Genomic DNA, 25,838 nt, shown 5'->3' on the forward strand with positions numbered 1-25,838 from the left:
TAAATTTTTTATTAATGAGTGACTGAAGCTTCCTAATTCCTTCATCTCCATCCAACAAATAATATCTACTACATGGAGCAGTAAAAATTAGCTGGTGTACCTCAATATACCCCGGTACATCAGTGTATTCATTACACAAATCAATGTAGGACAAATAGTCTACTTCATACTCTCTCAGCAGGTGCACATCTTTTTTACAATAATATAAAGTGGGTTCCAGTTTCCGATCACCACCATGATTAAAATACAAATATACTTTATCGACCATTCTTCTGACATATCCAGATGCAACAAAAAAGTGGCCCACACCAGTTATGAATAAAATCAAAAAGATATCAAGCAATAAAGAAAACGGAAAAGGACCACAGTTATGTCGACTAACACCCACCCAACAACACATACAAAAATAAAAAAAACCCTAACTTTTTCATGTCGGACAAAGACGATTGGGACCACCCCCAACAAAAATAAAAAACAAATGCATAAAGGATACTATAATAAGATCATATGACCTATTAAACAAAAAGAAAGAGACAACATTTACCGAACCCCAAATATTCCCAAACCCTAAAAGTTAACCCAAATCAGAAAATACTTACTTTTATCAACGAGTAGTCAGTCTGATAAGCTAGAAATGAAAAATTCTTCAGTTTTAGCTCACCAAATCGAAGCAGATAGCAATCTTAATTAAACCCTAAAACACCATTACTGAGAGCCCAAATTTGGTGAAGAAGATGGGGTACTAAAAGAAATGAGGTTAAAATGAATGGGTAGGTGAAATATATTTGTTTTACCACGGGTTGGTCCGATAAATGGGGCGAGTGAATATTTGGGGCGAGTTGTAAATGATTGGGGCCATATAGCTACGTGGAACAATAAAATCACGACAACGCATTAAATGAGGGGATCACAGATGGCTCGGTTAGTCGCGGGGTAATTTCAGGCCCCAAGATAACGTTGAATGTATTTTCGGACAAATCGGTGGACGGAGCTCCATACTAAACTATTTGTGATGTTACAGGGACATTTTTAGCCCTTTTCCGTATATTATATAATAATATAATGTTGCTTCTTATTTTGAGGCCTTAATTATTGGGGGTCTAAGGCAAGGGCTAGAGTAGACCCACCCTTGGTAAGGTCCGAACTCCGAACTATTGACATGGCAAAATTGCGAGCAATTGCAGCAATAACCAATTAGTCAATATAGAGTAGTGATAAAATAAAATCTCATTTGCTTACTTGAATGTATTGGCAGGACCGCGGTGTACTCGAGGAAATGCGGAGCCCAAAAAACTACTCTACTGAAAATGTAGCGTATCATTTGCTAATCACAGTAGTAGCAGGTGATGTGTATATATTCTACGAGGAAGAATTCTCTGGAACTACTTGATGTCCTTATACTGACGAATTTGGAAAATTCTGATCTAATCTGCAAATTCATATTTTCTTCAGCTGTATTGTTACAAGCAATTGGGGTTGTTTCAGTTGTTGCACCAAATACTGGTTGCTATGCACTGGATAACTCCAGCCACATTCACGATTTTGTATCCTTTGAAATTTTTTCTAGTCGATTTAGTGAGATGGGCACAGAAATGCTGAAATTGTTCCATTTTCAGTGGCTTAAAATACAGAAATTTAACCTTATAATGTCATGCTGCTGAACTTTGCAATCTTCTTATATTTCTTATTCTGATAAAATGCATCTCCTTGTATTAAATCACAATAATGGTGCCACAATACTTGCAAATTTCTTATATGTTATTTTTTATCCTTCGAGATCTGAAATGATTAAACCTGGTTGTATTGTTAGAGGTGCGTTTTGAATAAAGTTGTGTTTCTTAACCTATGTCTCAGAGTAGCTGGATTGGACATCCATTTGAGTATGAGGGGAAGGTGATGTCTAGTTTGATGCTATGTCCACAAATGGTTTCGATTATATGCAAAATGCAATGCTCATTGGTGTCTTTTAATGTAGGAAGCTGACTTGGTGGTTCGATTTTGCAAAGATGTCGAGTCTAGATCACACGCGGTAATGCATTTTACGATGTTCTCATTTATTTTCTCACTCGGTATATTACTAGATGCTTATATCCTCTTTCCTTTCTGTTACTTCTTTTCCGGAAAATGTTCTCTCCAACTGTTACAAACTTTGTCTTTCTAGTAATCTTCAGCTAGCTCCTTCCCTACTTCTCATCTTTGCATCCCTAACCTGATGTGATGCATACAAAAACATCCTTCAGGGTTTCATACCTAATTAGATTAATAGCTGTTGAGCATACTAGTTGACGCTGATAGTGGCACTTCATAGTTACTTTAAAGCAAAATAAAGAGAGTAACTTTATTATTGTTCACTGCATAACAATCCCTATATTATTGTCCGTTGCTAAAATCTTTGTATTAAATCCTTGTATAATTATACCATAAACAATACAACCTGTTGTTGTCTTTCTTTTGGTTAGTTTTCTCTGTGGTTGTGATGAGTAATTTATTTTAGGGGCTGGCACCTCTGAAGTACACAGGAGTAGAAATTAACTGCCTATCAAGAATTGATGAATAAATGAAAGCTGGATTTGCTTGTGAGTGCCTAGTGAAAGTGGGGAAAATGATTCTTACTCCACTCCATGCATCTTTCATATTTCACTGTAACTTGTAGATTGTTAAGAATACCGAGCTGTTGTACCAAGAAAATGTCTACTTGATTAACTAGTCCATTATGTACTCTTGTAACATTGATGCCTTATGTAATAAAGAGTGAACCTGAATTGCAGGGATATGTGGACTTCGGCAGATTTGATAAACTCAACTTTTTTCATACTGGGTCTGGACATGTCAGCTTCATTCAGGTAAGCTTTTCAACTGTTGGTGAAGTATAATCTTACGCTGGAAAAAATTAAAGACTCCTGCATGTTTGCTTAAGACTGTGATGCCTATTGGTGCAATAGGGAAGTGAAACATATTCTCTTGTGCTCTTCTACTTCTGCTCTGTGGCATATAAATCCTTTTGAAGCAACAAGACTTTATTGATTCCTCTAGACAGCTGTTTCTGGTTAGCTGCAGCTGTTTACTACATAAAGTGGAAATGACAGTTAATAAGTTAGCTGAGAAAAGAGCGATTCACTTTAGGAAAAAATTTAATGCGAGGTGTATTAGTAGAGTTAGCAGACATGTCTACGCATACTAGTAATTGGTAAAAGCAAATGCTTCTCACTTGGATCACTTTGAGCTTTAATTTGTGAAGTATGTGCTTGAAGTCGCACAACCTGCTCCTCAGATGCATTGCTCCCTTGCTTCATGTTGCTCTGTCACTTGAATTAACAAAGTGCCTGCTTTATATTGCTGATTACCTGCAAGTCTAATCTTAATTTACATTGTTTCTATTGTCCCCAGGAATATTTCAACGGTGATCTGATGAACTGTGAGCAGAGTTATGATAAGATGGGCCGAACAGCTCAGGTTTGAATGATCTCTCTCTCTCTCTCTCTCTCTCCAGCTATGTAACCTTTTTATGTGTTGTATTTTCAAGAAATCATATTGTAATCTTCCCAAAAGATAAAAGTGAGTAGTGGGCCCTATAGGAATATCACTTTCCAATATTTGGTTTCCATGTACTGAACTCCAACACAATTAGATTGACTCTCTTATTTCTGGATTAATAGGTAAATATCATATGTGGAAACTGTCCTCAGGGACAATGCAAAGGTATGCAAACCCTTCATTTGACTAGTAAGATAGTTTTTTAATGCAAGATGCATGAAATAGCCTCAATAAACTACAAAATGTCTGAGTTAGTGTTTTTGATTAATCTCTGAAATACCTCTGAAACTGTCAATTGATTCCGAAAATTTAGATCTACAATGGCATCATAAACATGAAGCCTGGGGGTCAGCTAGGAGAAGCATAATTTTGATATCGCATATTGATGCACCAAAATTGCCAGCCAAAAAGGTTGTACAAAGTATTGCAAGTGTTAAATAACTTTGAACATGTCATTTTTGGTGGCTCATATTTGCGTGACTTATCCAGTGAATTCTACATCAGTTACTAGTGAAATCATTATAGCTGTTGACCAGTGTGAAAATCCTAAATACCCGTATTAGGTTTTGCCATGGCTCTTCATGTTGGGGTAGAAGCTCATGTCCCTCTGATTGACAGTGTATTTTGATGAAGTATCTGATTGACAGTGTATTGTGGTTCCTGGAATTGAGTCATGAGGTTGACCTATATGCAACAAGTGCTAATTAGAAAATCTACCAGAAGTTATCTCAATTATTCGTGTATCTCTTGATGCGTATCAGGTTATATAAGGACAAAGCTAATCAACCGTGTAACTGAGATATGTACATGGCTCATTGAGGTGGGCACGATGAATTGATGAAAAGACAAATGTCTTATCCTTGGTGCTTTTGTCCCGTGTGTAGAAAATGTGGTTTAGTTTGTCTTATGATCCTGAATTAGGCGAAGACCAGCATACCGCAAAGTTTGGTTTTCGATTCCGGGGATGTGATAAAGGCAGTAGGTCTTTGTGTTGCTTAACGGTATGCGAGTTGCTGACTGGTCACGTCTGATTTTCATCGTTAATTCTGAAGTGTATTATTGGACTAAATTTGTTAGTCATGTATTCTCTTTCTCCCTTGTTTCTGTGTCATGTGTACCTCACTGTTAAAATTGAAAGCTAATTTTTTAATGGAATGACTTCTGCTGGTGGTATAGATAGTGATTTTTCGCAGAAAAGAGTGAAGTAGTAGAAGACGTTAGGTTCCTTAATCTTTTTCTGATTTCACTGAGGAATCCATTATTACCTCTTTGCTTAACAAAAATGTGGGATTTGGAATTTTGAGAATCAGTTATAGTCTTATGGAATGTGTCTTTGTCTTGTTAATTTTTTTGTTAAATTCAATACCTCAGGTGGACTTGGATGCATCTGCAGTGTTGAATATGATTCTACTTGTAGGTATTTTTCCCATCATTCAGCTGATATTCAATGTGTTTTCACACCCTCCCCTGTCCCCTTCTCTCCCCCCCCCCGCCCTACCACCAAACAACAATAAAGAAAAAGAAAGAGAGAGAGAGAGAGAGAGAGAGAGAGAGAGAGAGAGAGAGAGAGAGAGAGAGAGAGAGAGAGAGAGAGAGAGAGAAGCTGCATGCTGGAGTGAGGTCTAAAAGATTGGAAAAGTCCATACTCTCCTCATTCCATTTTATATAACTGTATAGTATTGCAATTTAAGATATAAATGTGACTTATATATATTATATTAGTTATGTTGGAAGAAAATATTATGTAATGGTTGAAAAGTTTGTTTGACAGAGAAATCATCCCATTAAAATTTATAATTTCAATATTTTAAATTTTTTTACCTCTTGAAGTTGTAGAGAGAGTGCATATAAATTCAAACAGAGGGAGTATATATTTGGAGTTGTGGGTGCATTCCCTTTCCATACCCTTGAAAAAGGAAAGACTTAAGACTAACACTATTCTCATGTCTCCTTTAGTTGAATTACTTCATTAGATGCTTGCTTTCTCTGACAACTGGACGTGGGGTGAGCATGAGGTTGGTTCACAACTCTTATGGGGTATGCTGCTGTAATACAGTACGTAATCCATATCTGATCTGATATTGAACTTAATCAAATTGACCTATAACTAGGATATGATTTTGACTAAGGGATTACTTATTTTTGTTCCTTTGGGTTAAAAATTTGGACTTTGCTTCAATAACATCTTGAGCTTTCGTGCAATTTTGTTTAATCAAGCTAAGAGAAAATCTCTTGCACTGCTTTAAATAGCTGCTGTTCAACCTACCCATTTACTCATTGCCATGACATACCTCTTTTTGGACTTAGAAATAAGGGACATTTCTCAACCTGTACAGTGCAAAGAAACTGTGGAATTGTAATGCTTCATAAAACTGATATTATGAAGTATGAATCATTTCTATAATATCTCTAAACCATGTATTGGTGACAAGATATGAGGGCAAAGTTGACCAGAGAGAGTGACTGAAAAGTTTTGATTATCCGGAAAAAGTTACATAAATAATGTGGATTTTGTGATGACTTCACTAAATGTAGGGGATTTTAAACTGCATGATTTTGTACACTTCAACTTCGAACTTGTCTAGCTGTATGTCTAATATCACTTTTGGACAGAGCTGTTGTTGAACTTGCCATTCCATGTGAGAAACCAGGTCTGCGAGTCTTCGAAGGTTTCACAGTTGGTTTTCATCCAAGGTCATGGGAAATTGTAAGGGGAACGTTTTTTCTTTTACCCAGTACCTTTAAATTGTCTTACAGTCTTATGGTGTGGAGGCCCTTGTTTGTGAATTTACAGGTTTACAATGGGATGACTCAATTGGGCTATGAAGAAGCTCACAAGGAATTCAGGTAAATGGGGTTATCTCATTACTTACAAGTATTATCTCGGACATGGTTGTCTTACTTTCCTCTTTGGACTGTCGGAAAATCTATCTACCTTCTCTAAGTAGAAGCCTTCTTACATTACTCGTTATTTGTTGAATACTGTACTGCTGAATACATCACATTGGACCCCATTTTTATTCTTATACTACTTCATATTTATAAAGTTAGCCTATCTTTGGGTCTGGGTCCACTTTGCTTTAAACAGCTGTAATTTTACAATTATAATCAAAAGAAGACCGTGTGCATTCTAGCTAAGATAATTAAAAGAAGACCGTGGATTGTTCTTGTGTTTTTCAAAAAAAAATTCTTTTATGCTTATTTTGATCTTCTGCTGCTTATCTGTTCGAACAAATCTCTGTATCTTCATTTTTCTAGTCTGACGGCTGCCTCCACCTAGGTATCTAGCAGTTTTCCAAACTGTGGAGGTATTATGGCTCATCATATTGATTCTAGCAAAGTTCTAATGAATACCACATTTGGAATTATGAGGAGAAATTTCAAACCGAGTCTTGATTGATGAACAACAATATTCTTATGCCGTGACATAGAATATGTATGGGTTATGTGGTTTTCTATATGGTTACTTTTGCCTTTTATCTAGGAATGTAATTGTGTTTTATAGTTGAATTCTATTTTGTAACAGGATAGATCCTGCCAATCATAAGACGTTGAATTGGATAGAAATGCGGGCTTAAACTTAAGGCGTACACATGCTGACGTAGTCATCTGAAAAAAGGGAAAAAATTGGAACAGATATATCTGGTTCTGGGTGACCATATTAGTCACCTTCCAAATCTGCTTTTCCTTTAATATGAAGTTCGGCAACTCTTTTCAGTAAAATACAGTTTCCTTCTTCATGATTGCATAGAGATGCTTTGCATTTACATATGAATGTGCTTTTGTTCAGGTAACCAAGCACATACAGTAGAGAGGACTAGTTGTAATCATAGTTTTTGTGCTGGTCAACTTTGCCAACAGTTTACCACTGCCAGTTTTTTGTGTGCTTGCGAACGTCTTCTGACTTCTAAGTTTGTTAGGTTCCAATGCACATTTTGCTCACCTTATGTGCTTTTATAGTCGATCAGTTCTTATGGGATTAAGACTTCCCTTTTTTATCATAAGCTGCATAGCTACAGCAGTCGTTATCATATCACTGTCTGAATTGCTTAAAATAAGTTCAATTGATTCTTCATTTTATTTTGTAGCTTCAGCACTGCACAAACTCGTGTAGCCCTTTATATGACTGCTGTTGCTTCGGTTTCGGGTTCTGTGCAGAAACCATTAATAAAGGTGTTTAAGCTTTTTGTTATGCATTTATTCTTTTTGTGCTTGAATATTTTCACTTGGAAATCACTGTTTTTTCCCTCTTTCCCCGCCCCTCTCCATATACATGCCAGGTTGCTCCAGAGAAAGGGTTAAAGGTCACATTATCTGGTTCAGCGGCAACTGGTGGATCACCAACAACTTTGTCTCCAACAGTATTACTGATCGACTGGAGATGTATAATGACTTGACTGTTCCTCTTACTAGACTATTTGGGGAGATTTTCTTGTTTTGCTATCATATAATCTTTTGGCTCTACCTTTTGTTCCTCTAAATTGCTGATTGTATTTTCAGGTGAAGTTGCTCGTGATTCCCCATATGAAGTTGAGGTCACCATCCCTGTAGAAAACTACGACCCCATTCAGTTCACCCTCACAAAGATGTGTGGTAAGTGAAATCTGGCCTTTATTCGAATACACTTGTATGTATCCCATCTGTATGTGCTTCTCAATAATGAGCATTCATTTTACTCATTGAGCAGTGCATGTTTGAGTCTTTGACAATGTGCGTCTACAATAACAGTTAACTAACTTTTGAGTAAACTTGAAATCCGGTTTCTTCCTCTTATGTGCTTTTTTACCAAAATGTTTGTGAAGTTCTGACTTCAGTCAAGTTTTAGCCTTCAGTTTGATCTGGTCGTTAAAATTGATTCAATTCATCCGCTTTCCAATACTCTTAAGTAAACCATTGGTAATCTAACTCCACCACTAGCCAAATCAATATAAGAGTACATGCAAGTATCCCATGTCAAATGTAGGAGTAAAATGCGAACAATTGCAGAATGCGAAGGAAAAGAAAGATGGAAAGCAGTCTCATCTACTAAAATAATAACTACCAAAACAAAAGGAAAAAGAAAAGAATGTGGTTCAGCCTCTTAGGCTAACCATCTCCAGCCTCCCCTGTACTTGTCCACCATTCCCACCATAAGATTATCATTAGTAAAGATATTAGGGTGAGAAAAGGGGGTGGGGGTGGGTGGGTGGGGAGACAATAGTAGTGTATTTGGGTTGAGGGAAGATCTGGATTGGGGATGTTTTTGCGTAATACCAATTATGTAGTCGTAGCAATATTATTTGTCCTTTCTAGCTGGTGCTCTAGTATTCTGGGTGGCTGTTCCATTTATATCATGATAATAGAATAAAATTTTCTGCAGAATACCAGCAAAGCGAAGGCGGAGATGCTGCAAGAGGATGGGCCATATTTGGTGTACTCTCATGCATGTATGTCATGTTCCTTTTCAACTTTTATTTTCATGTTGAGATGTCTGAGTGAATTCCTCCAGATCATATGCGGTTATACTTCATATGTTTTGCTGCTGCATAGTTGGTAGTCTCAGTTAGGAAGTTGTCGAGTCTGTAGTTGAGATTTATATTTTGAATACTGTTTCATATATTAAGATGCTTCTCTTGGTCATCTTGTGTACCATATGAATATGACATGTTGTGTGGTACAGACTATTCGTTGCCTCAACGCTGTTCTGCTGTGGAGGGTTCATTTACAAGACACGTGTGCAAAATCAGGTAGGTTTACTAGTTATGCTTTTTGCTGTCTTCTATTCTCTCTCTTTTAGTCCAGCTCTGTTTTCAATTGTATGATTCTCTTGCAACACTTAGTAATTCATTACATTACATTTTCACAGCGCGGACTTGATGCATTGCCTGGAATGACTCTTTTATCCGCATGTTTGGAAACTGTAAGTCCACCTATTTTCGCAACTTAACTTCTTGGGATGTTGTGGAAGGCTTTGGGTCAGCTATCAATACATTTATTTTAGGAGGCCAAAAAAGTGAAGCATGTGAAGAGGTTACGCTGCAAGGGGGAGAGTGACAGATGAAGGTGTAAGTAGTGCTAGGGGTATGGTTGTTCAGGCCAGGGTAAGGGCGTATGGATGTTGTAGCGGGGTATACTAGGGGAAAACAGTATTTTGAGCATGCTGTGAAAATCATGCGAACCGAACTGGTTTACTGTGCTGAATTTACCTTCTTAGCTCATCTAACCTGCAGTTTTGGAACTGAAACACAGGTAAGCGGGGGAGGCCATGGCTACTCGCGACCAGAAGATATCAACAATCCTTTTGTAAATCAAGCTTCATGGGAGCGTCAACCTGCTTCTGCTCAAGCAACGCGGAGAACTAGTGAAGTTAGGTACGGGTCAATCTAAGTTATGTTTGTTTCTAGATGGAAGAGCCTTGCCCACATCCCAGGCCAGTGTTTCAAGTTAGAAATGTGCACAAGACGGGTCACTCTTTAGAAGTAACTGATATTTGGTGCTCTGCTTCTGCATATAAAACATTGCCTCATCCTCTCGCATTCTTGCTGACTGACGAACTAAGAAATGTTTTGAGAGCTACTGTTTGCATGACTAGAATGAAGCTCTGAAATAGACCAGATTACCAATTTCTTACTCCTATTAGTTCCCTAGGCCACCTCCCGTTAATTACTGGCTGTCAAGCAGCCACTTGCTTACTCAGAATGAGGCGAAAATGCTTTGAATTCGAATGTTTATTGGTTATCTTGTTCATGGTATATAGATTTATGGAACACTGGCTTTTTCCATTCTTATTGAATTGATATGGTACTATGGTAGACGGTAATTTTCAAATCCAATAACCTATACGAGAATTAAGATTCCTGTAGCAAAAACTAGGGATGGTAATGGGGCGGTGCGGGTTTCGTTTGATGCGGGTCGGAGTGGGTTTACTCTTATGCGGGTGCGGGGCGGGTTAAAATAATTTTTAAATTTTTTAAAGCGGGGCGGGTTGCGGGTTTAATGCGGGGCAACTTTGAATTTTAGCTTTTTTGAAATAAAGCAATCATTTCAACTACAATTTCACATTCTTCTTCCCTAGCACGAATACTATTTTGATTTATAATTAATTTTCACCCAATTTCACAGTCTCTGAGTTTATATATATACATGCTGCTCTTAACTAAAGTTACCTTTTTGTTCTTTGTTTGATGGGATTATTTTTGATTTTATTTCTTTGTGAACCTCTGAAAGTCCTGAGCTTTTGAATGGTTCTTTTATTCAAAGATTAACTGGAAAAGTGATGATTTAAACTGACTGTTTTTAGTTTTTGAAGAAAAGGGAAAAGGGCAACTTGTTAGATAGCCTTTCCTTTTCCCAGTTTTTGTTGCAAAGAATAAATGTTGATGATTGCCAGAAAAACTAGTCTCTTTTATATTGTGAAGTCTCCATCTTCTGTTTGTTAAAACATCCCTGAATTGGAGCTTTTCTGGGGCAAGCAAAGAGATGAACATACAACAGCTTATCCAAGAAAAAAGAAAAAAAAATTAAGTGTGGCGGGGCGGGTTGAAATTTTTATGTGTTTTGCCAAATTCGCCCACCCCGCCTCGCCCCGTTGCCATCCATAGCAAAAACCATGCCGTCAGTATCAAAAGATAATAGCGCTTAGTGTGGTTGCTGCGTCTTTGCAGCTTCTACAATGTTTGGTTCCGACAAGTCTCCTATATTTATCAAATCAGCAAAATTTCGTAAAAATGGGTCAATTTTATTGTCTCGAGTGAAATCAAAGACAACCCTTAAACAGGCTGAAAAACAACTGTTCAACCTCAATGTTTAACATTATATGATTTTTTTTTTGGGTGGGGGTGGGGGTGGTAGAACTCATTCCTCGTGATGCATGCAAAGAGCGAAGACTGTAAGAGCAAATTTGGGCTTTTTTCAAAACTTAGGATTCACGTTTGCTTAAGTTGCTGAGGAAGGTACTTCCTTGCACCTATTTCAGAGAGGATATAGTACAGTTCATTACTAATGAGAAAATTTAGTTCGCCAATCTGCTTCAACCACATTGCCCTCATTCTAATAAAGAATTATTTTGGCATAAATGTCGCATAAAGATTATTCTGTTCATGTTTGAAAAAGTAGAGGAGCAGTTCTCCTAACATTTTCTTACCTGTTATTTTTTATAATATATAGATTGGACCAATCAGATTCACCTAATATTCACTTATCCATTCGTAGGTCACCTTCCTCACTTTTGTAACGCATGAGAGCAGACATAAGCCAAGTTACACAAGTACTAGTATTTTACCAAACGGGGATTGACATTTCTATTCTTTTGAGAAAGAAATTGTCAATTGCGTAGCTCAAAGTATACAAGAAAAGCATAATCAATTTTTTTTTGTTTGACCACCTTGATGAAGATAAATTCCCAACTTCTATACTTCTACGACTAATACAGTTTACTTGAATGCAATAAAATTTAGCGGAGAAAAGTTGAATATTTCATTTAGTAGTAAATAGTATTCAAAATAAATAAGTGAATTGTAAGCGTTAGGTTACTTTAAATTATAGTAGTAGTTGTTTACTTCCAGTTATTGATGAAACTGAGAGGAGGAAAAACAAAAGGTTAAGCTTCATGAGATCATACGTTGATATATAAAACAAAAAAAGAAAAACCAGACGAGGAAGAAAGGCTTGTATAATAGGAGATGGAGGAAATTTGGTCAAATAAAATTAATATAGTGGAGGTCTTCTTTTGTCAACGAAGCAGGTGACTTCTGTCCCCACTTTTATCAACTCTTTTGTTACTTTATGTTTCATGAATGTTTGTCATCCCTGCACCCCTTATACCAAAAGAAATCAATGTATGTGTGGGGTTGACCAGATCAAGTCTTTCTCTCATGCTTAGTTTTATAATTTATAACTTTCATTAAAGATTTTCTAGAATTAATAAATCTGGATTTTGGGTAGGAGAGGACGAAGCCATTCATCCATACTACTATCAAATCGATTTTACATTTGTTTAAGAAGCTGATTAATTGTTTTATTCCCTTAAAGTTGGACCGCATCAACTTTACAAAATCTCGAAAATGTAGCTAAGTCAACAATTAAGAGTCATAATCAACTTTTTGTCATGCATTACAATTGAGTGAATTCTGGAAATTAACATTTACGTAGTTGTTGAAGGTTCTTTAATTTTACAATCATTTACTTGTAGAACACAAGTTTAATTTGCTTCACTTGGTCAATCAAGCAGAAACATACTAATCCTAACTAAAAAGCTACCAACTCCATATATTATTTGTGTGCCCTTTGCACCTCTTCTTTCATTGGACACACTATATATACTAGTGAAACTCCATTTCAATTTCATCACAGCAAACTAGCCTTCTTTGATATTCAAACTTCTTCAATACCAAATCTTTAGAACTTAACTTCAAGATGGCTCAGTCTATGAGCTTCTTTTTTCTCATAGGTCTCCTTGCTTTTGCACCACAATGTTTCTCTACTAAGACAAATGGTGGTTCACTATACCCACAATATTATTACCGATCATGCCCAAAAGCTCAAGAAATTGTCAAGTCTGTTGTTGCCAAGGCTGTAGCCAAAGAGGCTCGAATGGCTGCTTCGTTGCTCAGGCTCCATTTCCATGACTGCTTTGTCAAGGTAAAACATATCTTTGTTAGTACTAAATATTTATCTCACGGGGTGTAACTAAGCTAAGCTTATCGTACAATACAAGTTAACGTGCCTCCAATTACTTTTGGTTTGATTATACTCTATTAGTCAAAATCTACATGTACATAACGAACTGTTCTACATGGCAAAGTTTACAATTTGGATAATATTTGATATGAAGTTGAACACGCGCAGCCCGCGAACACACAAGAATGCACCTGTTAAAAAGTACTGCTGCTATGAATGTATACAGAGGATTGGATTGCCTAGCTTGTTTATATTGAAAGTATTACTATAAAAAGTTGATAGCTGACTATTTGTTTCACTATGGCATGTAGGGATGTGATGCATCTTTGCTTCTGGACAGCAGCAGAGGTATAGTAACTGAGAAAAGATCAAACCCCAACAGGAACTCAGCTCGTGGATTCGAAGTCATTGATGAGATTAAATCTGCACTGGAGAAGGAATGTCCTCAAACTGTCTCTTGTGCTGATATATTGGCACTTGCTGCAAGGGATTCTACTGTATTAGTAAGTAGAGCCACTTAAAATTGATCATACTACTTTACTAGGAGACCTAATTAAAAAGAGTAAAACAGAGCTAACTTTATTTTCTTTATACAGGCTGGTGGACCAAACTGGGAGGTTCCATTGGGAAGAAGAGACTCCAGAGGTGCCAGTTTAAGTGGCTCCAACAATGACATTCCTGCTCCAAACAACACATTTAATACTATTCTCACAAAATTCAAAAGACAAGGCCTTGATCTTGTTGACCTTGTTGCTTTATCCGGTAAAACTTACTCCCTTTATTGTTACTAGTTGTCAACTAATCACACGTGAAACCGTAGTTAAAAACAAATAAACTGTTATGCAGGGAGCCACACAATTGGAAATTCAAGATGTACCAGCTTTAGGCAAAGGCTCTACAACCAGTCAGGAAATAGTCAACCAGACTCAACTCTGGATCAATCATATGCTGCCCAATTGCGCAACAGGTGCCCAAGATCTGGAGGTGATCAGAACCTATTTTTCTTGGACTTTGTCTCCCCCACAAAATTTGACAACAGCTACTTCAAGAACTTGTTGGCTTCAAAGGGCCTTTTGAACTCGGACCAAGTTCTTACAACTAAGAGTCAAGCATCATTAGCCTTGGTGAAACAATATGCAGAGAACAATGCGCTTTTCTTCGAGCACTTCGCCAAGTCTATGGTTAAGATGGGGAACATTTCACCTTTGACAGGTTCCAGGGGAGAGATCAGGAAAAATTGCAGGAAGATGAACTGATCTTAAAAGAGGTAGCACAACTTCCATTGCCAAAACAAAGTCAATAATTGTCCCTTTATGGATATGTTTTTATGTATCTTTCTCTTGTTCATTTGTTTTACATTCTTCTAGTTTATTCAATATTCGTCCTTGAGGATCACATTGCTTGTGCCATCCTCATAGACAGTTATTGTTGTTCGAGGGGTACTTTAGGTTGCTTTTGTCAAAAGTGTGCTAAATAGAAATTAATGCATGGTTTCATACACATTTGTCTGAAAAACATGGCCATCTGTTTGGGAACTGTTAATCATGAATCTATACCACTCGTAATCTTAAAGTTTTAGCAGCTATCTCACTTTATCATAACAGTGGAGCAATCGAATTGAACAAATAAAAGAAGCTGCAGATGCATATACTATATCAGTAGACAAACATAAATTGGTATAGAGATGAAAAAGGATACTATATACTGTCATAATCTGAATGCATTCAATGACCAAAGAAAGAGGAGGAAGTAAATTCACTTAAATCGTTATATTTGCAGCTTCTTTTCATTTACTAGTATGGAGCTGTCGTGCTGGGAGCACATGCAGGCCCAAGTAAAAAATAAAGAATCAATGTAAGCAATCTGTTTCTACTGGATCACTATTGAAAAACATGGGAATTGGATGTGAGTGGCTGAAGAGATTCCACAAGAGTAAAAAAACTCACTCACTATATACTGGGGATCAGGATAACACAATAAGACTTAAACCAGATTTCTGGTACGAGTGCCTGCTCGAAGTGAAGTTGAGAACGATAAGTATACAAAAGTCATAGCAACAGAATAAGGGAAGATCATCTGACATGGTTTGCCCATGTCCTACGTTGAGATATGTTTACCCTAAAAATTGAGTAACAATTAAACTTGTAATGTGGTTTTAAGGATATGTGATTTCACCTAATACCAATTGATAACGTAAAGATAGATGATGCAAATTGACAATAATATAAAACAAACCAATGCTCGGTCAATGCCCTCGAGCTAGTGAACCCTCGAGCTTGATAGAGTAAGAAAAGTTAAAGAGCAGTAAGTTGATGAGCAGAAGAAAGAAATATTATATTGCTTTGGTATTCGTCAATGGACTAACTATGGTACAATTCTAATTACGGAAATAAATCCCATGATTGGTACAAATAACTGCCCTTGATTTGATTTGTTTCGAGATTTCCGCCGTGAACTTCGATCGGTTACGGATATCTCGCCTTTCCATTATTGCACTAAACTCGAAGTTGGTCATACTTAGCCTCGATTGCTGCTGGCCTCGGTCTCAACGGACACTTCGATCTTTAGGCTCGATGCCTCGTCTTCGAGCTCGGGTCTGATACATCACGAGACTACCCCCCATGCAACTCCCTTGTCTCTATCAAATAGCAAAATCGGGTAGGCTTGATTTTGACCGTATACAGATAGTCCCCTCGTTTCTTAGAGTGTAATGAAAAGAAACGAACTGAGCCTTCGATTTTGCACCTCGACCAATTATGATGTCACCCTCGTGACGTAAGCGACGGAGGCGACTGAAGCGTCGCGTCTGCACAGTTCTCAAGATCATTAATTAATGCCAGTTGATGGTCGGCCACTAGTGCCCTTGAAGCGTCATGGAAAATATTATAAATAGATCCTCTTCATAAATCTCAAACTTTACTTTCAAAACCTTTCTTAATCTTCAAAGCTCTCCTACTTCCTTCAAGTTCCTCAATTCTGCAAATTATTTACATCCCGTTTGCATATCCTCTTATTAAACAACAAACTTCATCTTTTTTTTTTCTGAACTCACATAGAAATGGCGAAAACATCCAAAACCGTTCCCCAAAAGGAAAAAGCCTCTTCATCACGGCCGGCCGGTGATAAAACGCGGGTGGAGCCACGCATCGAAGAGTGTGTTCCCGGGTCGTTCGATCTCACTTCCAATTTCAAGATCGAGAAACCCTCGTCGGTCCCTGGCCGATGTGAGCCGATGTCGAGATACATATGCTCGATAACTGAGGGCGACCTGAAGCAAGTGAAAAAGGATTGCCATTAGGAAGGCAAGGAGGTGGTGACCCCGACCCCTGAAGAGGACATCACCACTCACGTGAAAGGGTTCTTGAGTGTTTACACTTACCCTTTTACGCTGGGTCCCGTTGACCCTGTTATCCTTGATTTCTGTCGCCAATACCAAATAACCCTGGGCCAGATCCATCCTTCCTTCTGGCGCATTCTTATTTTGCTCCGATTCTTCGTGAGCCAAGTCGAGGGGATGCCTTTTACCCTCGACCACCTTATTAGAATTTATAGCCCCTGCCTCTATCGAGGTGGATTGATAAGGCTTCAGCGCTGGGCCACCAAGGTGCTGTTCTCGAGCATAGATGAGGATAAGGACCGAGGATGGATGGGCCGGTTTGTCCAAGTGAGGACTTCAGACATAATTTCGGCCGAGAGATGCCGTTCCCTGAAGAGTGGAACATGAAGCGTAAGCACGAACTCACCTATATCTTCCGTCTATCATTTTTTTCTTTTGTCGTTTCGTATTGACATCCTTTCCTATGATACAGCAGTTTCTTAGGTGCACGATGCAATCCCGAACCTTAAAGGCTGGGTCGGAAGCTGGCCTCGACCTTTTCGTACTCTGAGCGATGTTGGCGTGATTTGGCCAAGGGCCGATGGGAGGCCAAAAATCATGGTAAGCTTCCCTATCGTGTTTGATACCTTTCTGTGAAATGTGTCTTTCGTATTTTTACTTGATTTCCTCTCATACAGGTCTAAGAGACAATGCTGCTATGAGACCGCCTCTACCTGGGGAAGAGGAGGCCCCGAAAACGGCTAAGGACAAGAAGAGGATAAGGGCCTCGCCTTGCAATATTCCCAAGCCTAAGAAGAGCAAGGCTCGTAAGTCGAAGAGTGATACTGCCGTTCTGGCTGCCGACATAGCCTAAAAGCAACGAGATGAAGAAGAGGAGGGAGATCTGGTCGAAGCCGGCGACTGTGATTGCTATTTGACCTTCTACTTTTCCCTTGATTCTGGTCCCTTTGTTGATGTCAGAGTCAATACAGGTATCACCCTCATCGATTGCAAACATCTCTTTGGATGCTGGTTGTTTGTCGTACACCGTTTTGACTCCTTCTGGTATTGGGAATTTCAAGACTTGATGAAGCGTTGAAGGTACTACCCTCATATTATGGATCCAAGGTCTTCCGAGCAGCGCATTGTACCTCATATCACCTTCGATCACGTGGAACTTCGTTTCCTGGATGGCTCCGGCCACGTTCACCGAAACATGATTTCCCCTTTGGTGGTTTCACTCGCCATGTTAAAACCGTTGAGCACTCGAGCTGCAGGCACGATTTGATCCTAAAGGCCGAGCTGCTCCACGACCCTCGATCGGATAATATTTGCCGAGCTACCTGGATCAACCAACACACGTTTAACTTAAATTTTATTCATAAGGATAGATATTACCAGTGCATCGTTGTGAGGCTATTCGATCCCTTCTCCATCCTCATCATTGAAAGATAAGGTATCTTCTGGTAAATAGTCCCAGGTGCGCTTCTCCCTTGTGATTGTGACTTTGGTGATCTTAAATGTCGGACCCTGAGGGATATCGACCCCACCGACGATCATATGAATCACGTTTTGTGGTTCCTCCTGTTCATTTTTCCTGTTTGTATCCCTGTCTCTGAAGTGATTTTTTGCTCTGTCACTCAAGAACTCTCAAAGGTGACCCTCGTTGAACAAGCGAGCTACCTCCTCCCTTAACTGTCTACAGTATTTGGTTCCATGACCATGGGTTCCATGGTACTTGCACATTTGATTTGGATTCCTTTGATTTGGATCAATGTGTAGGGGTTTGGGCCACCTAGTATCTTTGATTCGTCCAATGGCTGACACAATACATGAAGCATCGACGCTTAAGTTGTACTCTGATAACCGTGGTGCTTCCTTAGGCTCGGCGTGTTTATCTAATCCATTCTTACTCATGAGCCCTCGAGAATTTTGACCTCGATCATTCCCTCGATCGTTTCGAACGGGATTACGTCCCAGTCCGTTGTTTCTTCGATCTGCACTATATGGTTGGTATCGATCTCCGTTCGATCGGGGTTCTCTATCGATGTCTCTATGAATCCTGCCTTCGGACTTGTTTGGGTAAACGGAATCGGTTTGAGCTCCCAACTGATCATCCTCGATCTGATCTTTTATTGGTATCGATTATGCACATCGGCCCAGGTCAGTGCTGGATATTCAATCAAATTCTGCTTTAGTTGACGTGATGCTATCGAACTTCGCTCGTTCAAAGCCTGAGTAAAGGCTTGGACAACCCAATCATCGGTAATCGGGGGTAGGTCCATGGGTTCCATCTGAAATCGAGATACAAATTCCCTTAGCAATTCATTGTCCTTTTGTCTCACTTTGAAGAGGTCCGACTTCCTGGTCACGACCTTTATTGCTCCGGCGTGTGCTCTTTATGAACGAATCGGCGAGCATGGCAAAAGAATCGATGGAATTGGGCGGCAAATTTTGGTACCATATCATTGCCCCCTTCGATAAAGTTTCTCCAAATTTTTCAGCAAAACGGATTCAATCTCATCATCTTCTAAGTCATTTCCCTTTATTTCGCATGTGTACGAAGTGATGTGTTCATTAGGATCGGTGGTCCCATTGTACTTGAGGATGTTTGGCATACGGAACTTCTTAGGAATGGGCTTCGGAGCCGCACTTTGAGGAAAAGGCTTCTGCACGAACTTCTTCGAATCCAAACCCTTTAGGATCGGGGGTGCCCCCGGTATTTGGTCAACTCGTGAGTTGTACGTTTCTACCTTTTTGTCATTAGCCTCGATTTTCTTTTCACCCCATTCTATCCGTTTAGTGAGCTCCTCGAGCATCTTCATGACGGCGGGGTCAGTCCCTGATCCATTATCGTTCAACTTCTCCCGCACAGGTTCGACCCTATGAACAACCTCCTGTGATGTATCGAGTTTGATCCTGCTTGGTGCTCAATTCTGGAGTTGCGCTATTGCAGCATGCTGAGTTTGTAACATTTCAAATATCATTTGAAGTCTAATCTCGCCTTCTTCTCCGCTCTGTGCATTCTGATCGGCTTTCCGGGCGTCTCTACGGACGCTATTTTTTGGGTCGCTGCCTAAATCTCCATGGATCGCAACACGAGAATTGACATCGATAGGATTTAAGGCCTGTGGTCCATTTAAGGCCTGTGGTCCATTTACGGCCTGTGGTCCATCGGGATTGATTGGAGGTACTCCGTTTCCCGGGGCGACTATGCGCTTGTTCTCGCCATGAGGACAAAGGTCGGTATGAAATAAGGGATAACCTTAACATACCTGGAGTAGGGAAAAATCCATATGATATTCTTGTAAAAGGTTGCACCGTACTCCTTTAGTACCGCAAAATTTTACGTTGCTAAGGTGCTAATTTTACGTTGCTCGGGCCGTATTTACCCAAAATGTCAAACTTCGACGAAACTCATTTCCTTCGATTTGCTTACCCTTTCACCTTCACGAATTTACTTATCACTTGTTTTAGTGTAATACTTATAATCCCAAAAATAATCTCATTCCCAAACTTACGTCGATTAGCTTTTGACGAAACTTTATCGTACGAAAATGCGGGATGTAACATCTCATTTCCGAGCTTTCATCAATTTACTTATGGCGTACTTTTACGTACGAAAACGTGGGGTATAACATCATTCCCCCCTTTGGAACATTCGTCTTCGAATGTTGGCTGATGCACTTATCATTTTCATAACCTATGACTTCTGAATACTTTAGTACTCCTCTTTCCATCTAGGCAACTGTTCTGTGAATGAATCCCAAAGGCCAGGACATTCCCCCCTTTAGGCCTCTTTCTCACACCACTACTTGTGTTCGGAGTTCTTCCAATTTCGCAACTGTTGCTACCTTTTTGTCATGCAGCCTGTACGACTTTTTCCTTGTATGTGCGCCTATGCGACTCTTCTCTCCTTTTTCCTCCAGCTTTTAGCCAATCTCTAGGCTTCACTTTGTGAAAATATATAGAATAAATGACAAGCTGTCCCTCTGGGTGTCTATAGGTATACTTGAAGTTCTTCGCTTGGTACTTTGTTGAACTTACGAATATTGTTATATCTTGTTTCATAGCTTTGGTTAAATATCCTTATGGCTTTACTACATCTAGGTAGGTTAGTACACCATCACTCTTGCTTTGATTTATCGTTACTGAGGTCTGCTACCAAACTCCAGGTTACTCTCATTGCTTATGTATAAATCTAAGTCCTTTAATGCTCCTTCATTACCGTTCATCTTAAGAATAATCGCCTACTCTTATCTCATACTTTGTAACTTTTATCCATCCATTGTTGATTCACCTCATTGTTGATTTGTAATCCATTACTGATAACTTGACCTTTTTATGTAACACTGTCGCTAGGGCTCACGTTGCATGGTGGAATATTTGAAGTGATTTTCTTGATCCACCTAGGGTGATACGATACTATACTTCCATGACCGTTTTTATAGCATCCCAATATGATCCACCTTACATGGGTATTTTTAATCCCGTACAATTCATGAAATCCTCTTCATGTCATTACTCAATCAAAGGCCCAAACGTCATCCTTTATCTATCACAATCACACCCTCATTCCACTACCAGGGCAGCATTCCACTTCTTCTAGATGCTATTAGTCATAGATTCCTTTGATTTCATTCAGGCTATACTGAACTTTCTATAACTTAGAGAAACCATTAGCTTTCTTGTTTTCATGGGCTTAATCCCGAGGACTTATCCATTCTCGTCACCTTCTCACTCGCCCTTTCTCATCCCTACTCCTGTCATAAAACCTTGTCGCTTTACTATACTTTAGCTTGCGACCTATACGTATCTATTTATACTATTCGCAACCTTCCTTCAACTTGCTTGCACCATAGATTTCCTGATGTTATTCTGGAACATCAAGCGAGACATCACATCGTCTCTAACTCTTCTTTACTCTCTTGGCTAGATCTCTCGGTACCTAGAAACCATAGGCTAGAAGATATGCTATTGATTGTGCCGCTATTATTCTTGGATACTGAATCCCCACGCTTCTAGCCTTTTATCCGAAGTATGGACTATTCACAACCTTCTGCATTTGAGTATTTCGTACGTTATTCACCCTTACCTTATTACCTTAAAATCTTGCATCGTATCTTCTATTTCTTTCATGACCTCCCTTCTACATAGGTATAATTCACGTCCATAACTTGAAGCTCTATTATAATACTTGCACCTCTGGTGCATCCACAATCCGGTGGGAGCTTCGTACTGACTTCTTATAAGGCTGGTACTTTTCTAGCTGGCTTTATCGTAAGGGCCGTTATAGAATATGGTTGTTGTACTTTCTCTCTTGTACCTCTGGTATTAAGAGTGATCCTGCAATGTTGTCAATCACGATTTTTATAATTTTCTGGGTCCAATAATCAAATTCCTGATTTACTTGGTTGATGTAACTCTTTAGTTTCCTATTCTTTCTGATCAGCCTTTATGTAAGCTTAAGCTATCTTCCGATCTGCGGCTCCTGGTATTAGTTATTACTTTAGCCCTTCATGGACGCTATGGAATATCCATGATACAATCTTCTAACAATTCAATCCTTTGTCTATGAACTGGACTTAATTCTTTCTTTTAACTTATACCGGAGTCTTCTATGGCTGTATGATTGTCAACATATATGCTGCATGGATAATACTTCGAAATCTTAAGTGCGTTCATAACGTCTAACTCTGGATCATTGGTCAAATAATTCATTTTGTTCCTTCTCAGCTTTTAAACGTAAGCTATTACTTTCCTGGTCTTTTTGCCCCTTGTTGCGTGCATACTTGGCTTATCTTGGTGCTCATGAATATTAGAATACCATGTAACCCATATGATCTCGAATATCACTTACTTCCTGTTCATTAGTCACGATAGATACCACTTTCTTAGGGAGTGCATACAATGTTGTAGTGAGACTGTTTTTACATGACCATTTCTTCTTCAAGTTACTATGCTTCGGTTGAAGCCTTCTTTCTTATTTCCTCTTAGGGAGGATCCTCTAACCCTTGTAAAGTTGTGTGCTTATTACGTTGTATATTCGACGAACCTTTTGATGTCCTTCCTTGCCTATAATTATCCGTAGTTACTTACTTCCACGCCCTTGTGCTTGTAGGGTTGCTTCTGAAATGATATTTTGACTGTCTTCCCAGTGGAACTCTCTTTTATTCCCGTAATACTCATATGTTACCTTTAACTACCCCAGCTCATATCTGAATATTTCTCAAGTATTACAATGTCATAACTGTGGGGCTGAATTAACTATATTGGGTTTTACTATATTTATCTTGCACGACCTGCTGATTTGTCTGTATCCTCTTGACTAGCCATAACTAGGCTCTTCCTGAATCAACTACTAACTACTCGTTGGTCCATTCTCATATCAATACTCCATGTGATCTTTCTTGGGTTATTTACTTTGTCTTAACTTACATATTGCGCTGGCTCTTTATTAATCAATAACATCTCATGCAGGAACCCTTACTTCCTCTCCTTGACGTCGTGTTTGCATAATGTTCTGGTATCGTAGCATATCTGTAGGCTTTGAATAAGTGCAATCTTATCCCTTGTTCATTTTATCGCATTATTCCTTTACCATTCCATAATTACTAGAACCACTTAAATCTGACTCAATGCCACATCACTTCATATTCCCCCCTTTAGGGAAGTACTAATATTTAGCGCTACGACGATCTACCTATAGATGTTTTACCTCTTCATCATTGGCGTGTTCTCACATTATCGACGACCCTCACTCGCCTTGCGGTAATCCTTCTGTACCAAGGATAACAAAATTCCTTACTCGCGAGGGTGGCACTTAGTGTAACTGGCACACATAGTCCCTTAAGCTTAACTTTGCTCACATTGCTTGCTTTAGGGAAGCGTCTTCCTGAATGACCATTCTCTGAATTTCTGATGAATCTTCTTCTGTTTTCCATTCTATTATCGCCAAAACGAAATCTGAAACTCTCATGATGCCGACTATTATTCAATCACTCAGTCCCTAATTTACGTTTAGTTTATCTTGTTCACCAGCCCATATTGATTTCTATTATTCTGGGGTCTAACTTTTCCTTCCGATAGTTGCGTTGGAGTCATGAATTTATTTCTCGAAGTGAGGATATGACTTTATGGCCTATACTCTTTTGTTGTCTCAAGGCCTGTCACATCTCGTCTTTTCCTTCACTTGACTATAGACTCTGTAATATTGTCATCTTTTTGATCTACCATTGTCATCCATGTATCACATCTTACTCTTAATGCTTCATTAGCTCTCTTCTTATTTCTTGCTAACATTTCTGTCTATCACTTTATTCTGAAAACTTCAACAAGATATTCTTTTGCTTTTAGCTCCCCTTTGCTCCATCTACTGGCTCTTCGTGTTGCCTAGCATTATCTCTCTACTAGGGACGGGAGCCATACTAAGATTATATTTATCCTTTCTATGCTTCCAGTGCCTATCTTTGTAGCACTCATATCTATTGTACAGAACTGCCCTGATACCACTTTTGTCATGACCCAAACCGATGGGCCGCAACAGGCACCCGGTAACTTACTTATCCGAGTACCAATATAACATATCTTTCTTATTGTACTTTCATTGGTAAATGGTCTAAATAGGCCGTCATGGGCTAACCAGAATAAAAATAGGGGAATACTCAATATAGGACGACCCAACCTGATATAAAAACTTATACATGTGATATACGGGCCTATAAGGCCAACACGATCTTTTGTAAACTCAAAACATAGGCCGGCAAGGCCATACAAGCATTCGTATACATGACATCTGTCCACAAGCCTCTAAGAGTACACACTTAACATAAAGTTCGGGACAGGGTCCCGCCATACCAAACAACACGCGTCTAAATCATACTGACCAAACAAGCAACTCCAGAGCAAATGGAGCGCACCAACATCTTCCGTTGAGCTGATAGACTACTTGAAGGACTCTCGACCTGTCTATCGGGACCTGCGGGCATGAAACGCAGCGTCCCTAGGCAAAAGGGACGTCAGTACGAATCATGTACCGAGTATGTAAGGCACATAAATAAGTACATAAAAGACATGGAAGAAATATAGAGTAAATGACTCAATCTGTAAGTCTGGATAACTTTGTAAATTATGAAATACTTATAGTGTCATGCATATGCGTATGAATGTCATGTCGTGCATAGGTACATGTGTTCATAACATCCTCAAGCCTCTAAGGGCATCCCATCATATCATCTCGGTCACTGTGGGAAAAATCATCAATGTATACCAGCTAATCAGGTGGTGGTGCGTATATAATGCCGTAACCTTTTCTCATATCGCATATACATATAATATACATATATACGCGTATATAACGCCATCTGGTCATGGGTCAATGTAAATGTATAAATGAATGCAATGCATGAGAAGTACGCCAATAAAACCTCTCAGAATGTCATAAGACCATTATGCCTCTAACTAATATCACGAAATAAACTTTATCAACTTACGTATTTTGTGAGACCCATGAACAGATGATAGAATAATATGACACACGGGGAATCAAGAACATAAGCATCTCTAATATTTCTATGAATATAGTCATGTATGAAAATTGTAAATTTGTTCGTTTCGTTTGTGTCGTATGGATCATGCCAAAAGAAATAAGGGATAGCCTCAACATACCTGTTCGTTTCGTTTGTGTCGAGCTTTCATCAATTTACTTATGGCGTACTTTTACGTACGAAAACGTGGGGTATAACAGATGGGACTCCCCCTTTATATAGTAGAGGAATTCTAACTGTGGTACAATTCTAATTATGGAAGTAAATCCCGTGATTGGTACAAATAACCGCCCTTGATTTGATCTGTTCCGAGATTACCGCCATGAACTTCGATCGGTTACGGATATCTCGCCTTTCCCTTATTGCAATTCACTCGAAGTTGGTCATACTTAGCCTCGATTGTTGTTGGCCTCGGTCTCAACGGACACTTCGATCTTTAGGCTCTATGCCTCGTCTTCGAGCTCGGGTCATATTCATCATGAGATTACCTCCGATGCAACTCCCTTGTCTCTATCGAATAGCAAAATCGGGACCGTATACAAGATTAAAAATAATTACATGTGGCAAAAAGTACAAATAGAACACATTAAGGATAAAATAAGAGAAGATCATTTGGGATGGTTTGCTCATATCCTATGTTGAGATACATCAGTTCAGATGTGTGAAACCATGGTGATCGAAGGTGTTAAAATGAAACAAGATAGATCTAAAATCATAGAAGAAAATTGTCTCGAAAAACTTATAATTTCTTCGAATTCGTCCATACTAAGTGGAAAATAGGTAGA

The 25,838-nt window shown here is 39.0% G+C and overlaps 2 protein-coding genes across 4 annotated transcripts; both read left to right on the forward strand.

Moving 5' to 3' along the window:
• On the forward strand, positions 1,062 to 10,325 carry LOC109210443. Of its 3 annotated transcripts, none has more exons than XM_019373867.1 (18): positions 1,062 to 1,137; positions 1,256 to 1,343; positions 1,453 to 1,544; positions 1,855 to 1,893; positions 1,976 to 2,029; positions 2,769 to 2,843; positions 3,388 to 3,453; positions 3,657 to 3,699; positions 4,906 to 4,951; positions 6,148 to 6,241; positions 6,329 to 6,381; positions 7,623 to 7,707; positions 7,815 to 7,917; positions 8,035 to 8,127; positions 8,894 to 8,960; positions 9,194 to 9,260; positions 9,380 to 9,433; positions 9,763 to 10,325. In XM_019373867.1, exons 2-18 carry the CDS (start codon positions 1,277 to 1,279, stop codon positions 9,898 to 9,900), a joined length of 1,236 nt encoding a protein of 411 aa, XP_019229412.1. In that variant the 5' UTR covers positions 1,062 to 1,137; positions 1,256 to 1,276; the 3' UTR covers positions 9,901 to 10,325. The 3 variants fall into 3 exon arrangements, with proteins under 3 accessions (XP_019229412.1, XP_019229417.1, XP_019229407.1); XM_019373872.1 differs by having other exon boundaries at positions 1,086 to 1,132; XM_019373862.1 differs by lacking the exon at positions 1,062 to 1,137 and having other exon boundaries at positions 1,151 to 1,343.
• Positions 12,660 to 14,706, forward strand: LOC109210461 (peroxidase 72-like). The gene is made up of 4 exons (XM_019373882.1): positions 12,660 to 13,152; positions 13,503 to 13,694; positions 13,788 to 13,953; positions 14,038 to 14,706. The coding sequence occupies exons 1-4, from the start codon at positions 12,928 to 12,930 to the stop codon at positions 14,445 to 14,447; spliced, it is 993 nt and encodes a 330-aa protein (XP_019229427.1). The 5' UTR covers positions 12,660 to 12,927; the 3' UTR covers positions 14,448 to 14,706.

This window comes from Nicotiana attenuata, chromosome 2 (assembly GCF_001879085.1).
Source record: "Nicotiana attenuata strain UT chromosome 2, NIATTr2, whole genome shotgun sequence".
NCBI classification, from domain to species: Eukaryota; Viridiplantae; Streptophyta; class Magnoliopsida; order Solanales; family Solanaceae; genus Nicotiana; species Nicotiana attenuata.

Bases quoted from the DNA above. Each gene is read 5' to 3' on its own strand.
- LOC109210461 (XM_019373882.1), top strand. From the start codon at position 12,928: ATGGCTCAGTCTATGAGCTTCTTTTTTCTCATAGGTCTCCTTGCTTTT. The intron at 13,153-13,502 runs GTAAAACATATC...TATGGCATGTAG, and splicing joins TCCATGACTGCTTTGTCAAG to GGATGTGATGCATCTTTGCT. The intron at 13,954-14,037 runs GTAAAACTTACT...ACTGTTATGCAG, and splicing joins TGACCTTGTTGCTTTATCCG to GGAGCCACACAATTGGAAAT.
- LOC109210443 (XM_019373862.1), top strand. From the start codon at position 1,244: ATGTATTGGCAGGACCGCGGTGTACTCGAGGAAATGCGGAGCCCAAAA. The intron at 7,918-8,034 runs GTATAATGACTT...TTGTATTTTCAG, and splicing joins ATTACTGATCGACTGGAGAT to GTGAAGTTGCTCGTGATTCC. The intron at 9,261-9,379 runs GTAGGTTTACTA...ACATTTTCACAG, and splicing joins AGACACGTGTGCAAAATCAG to CGCGGACTTGATGCATTGCC.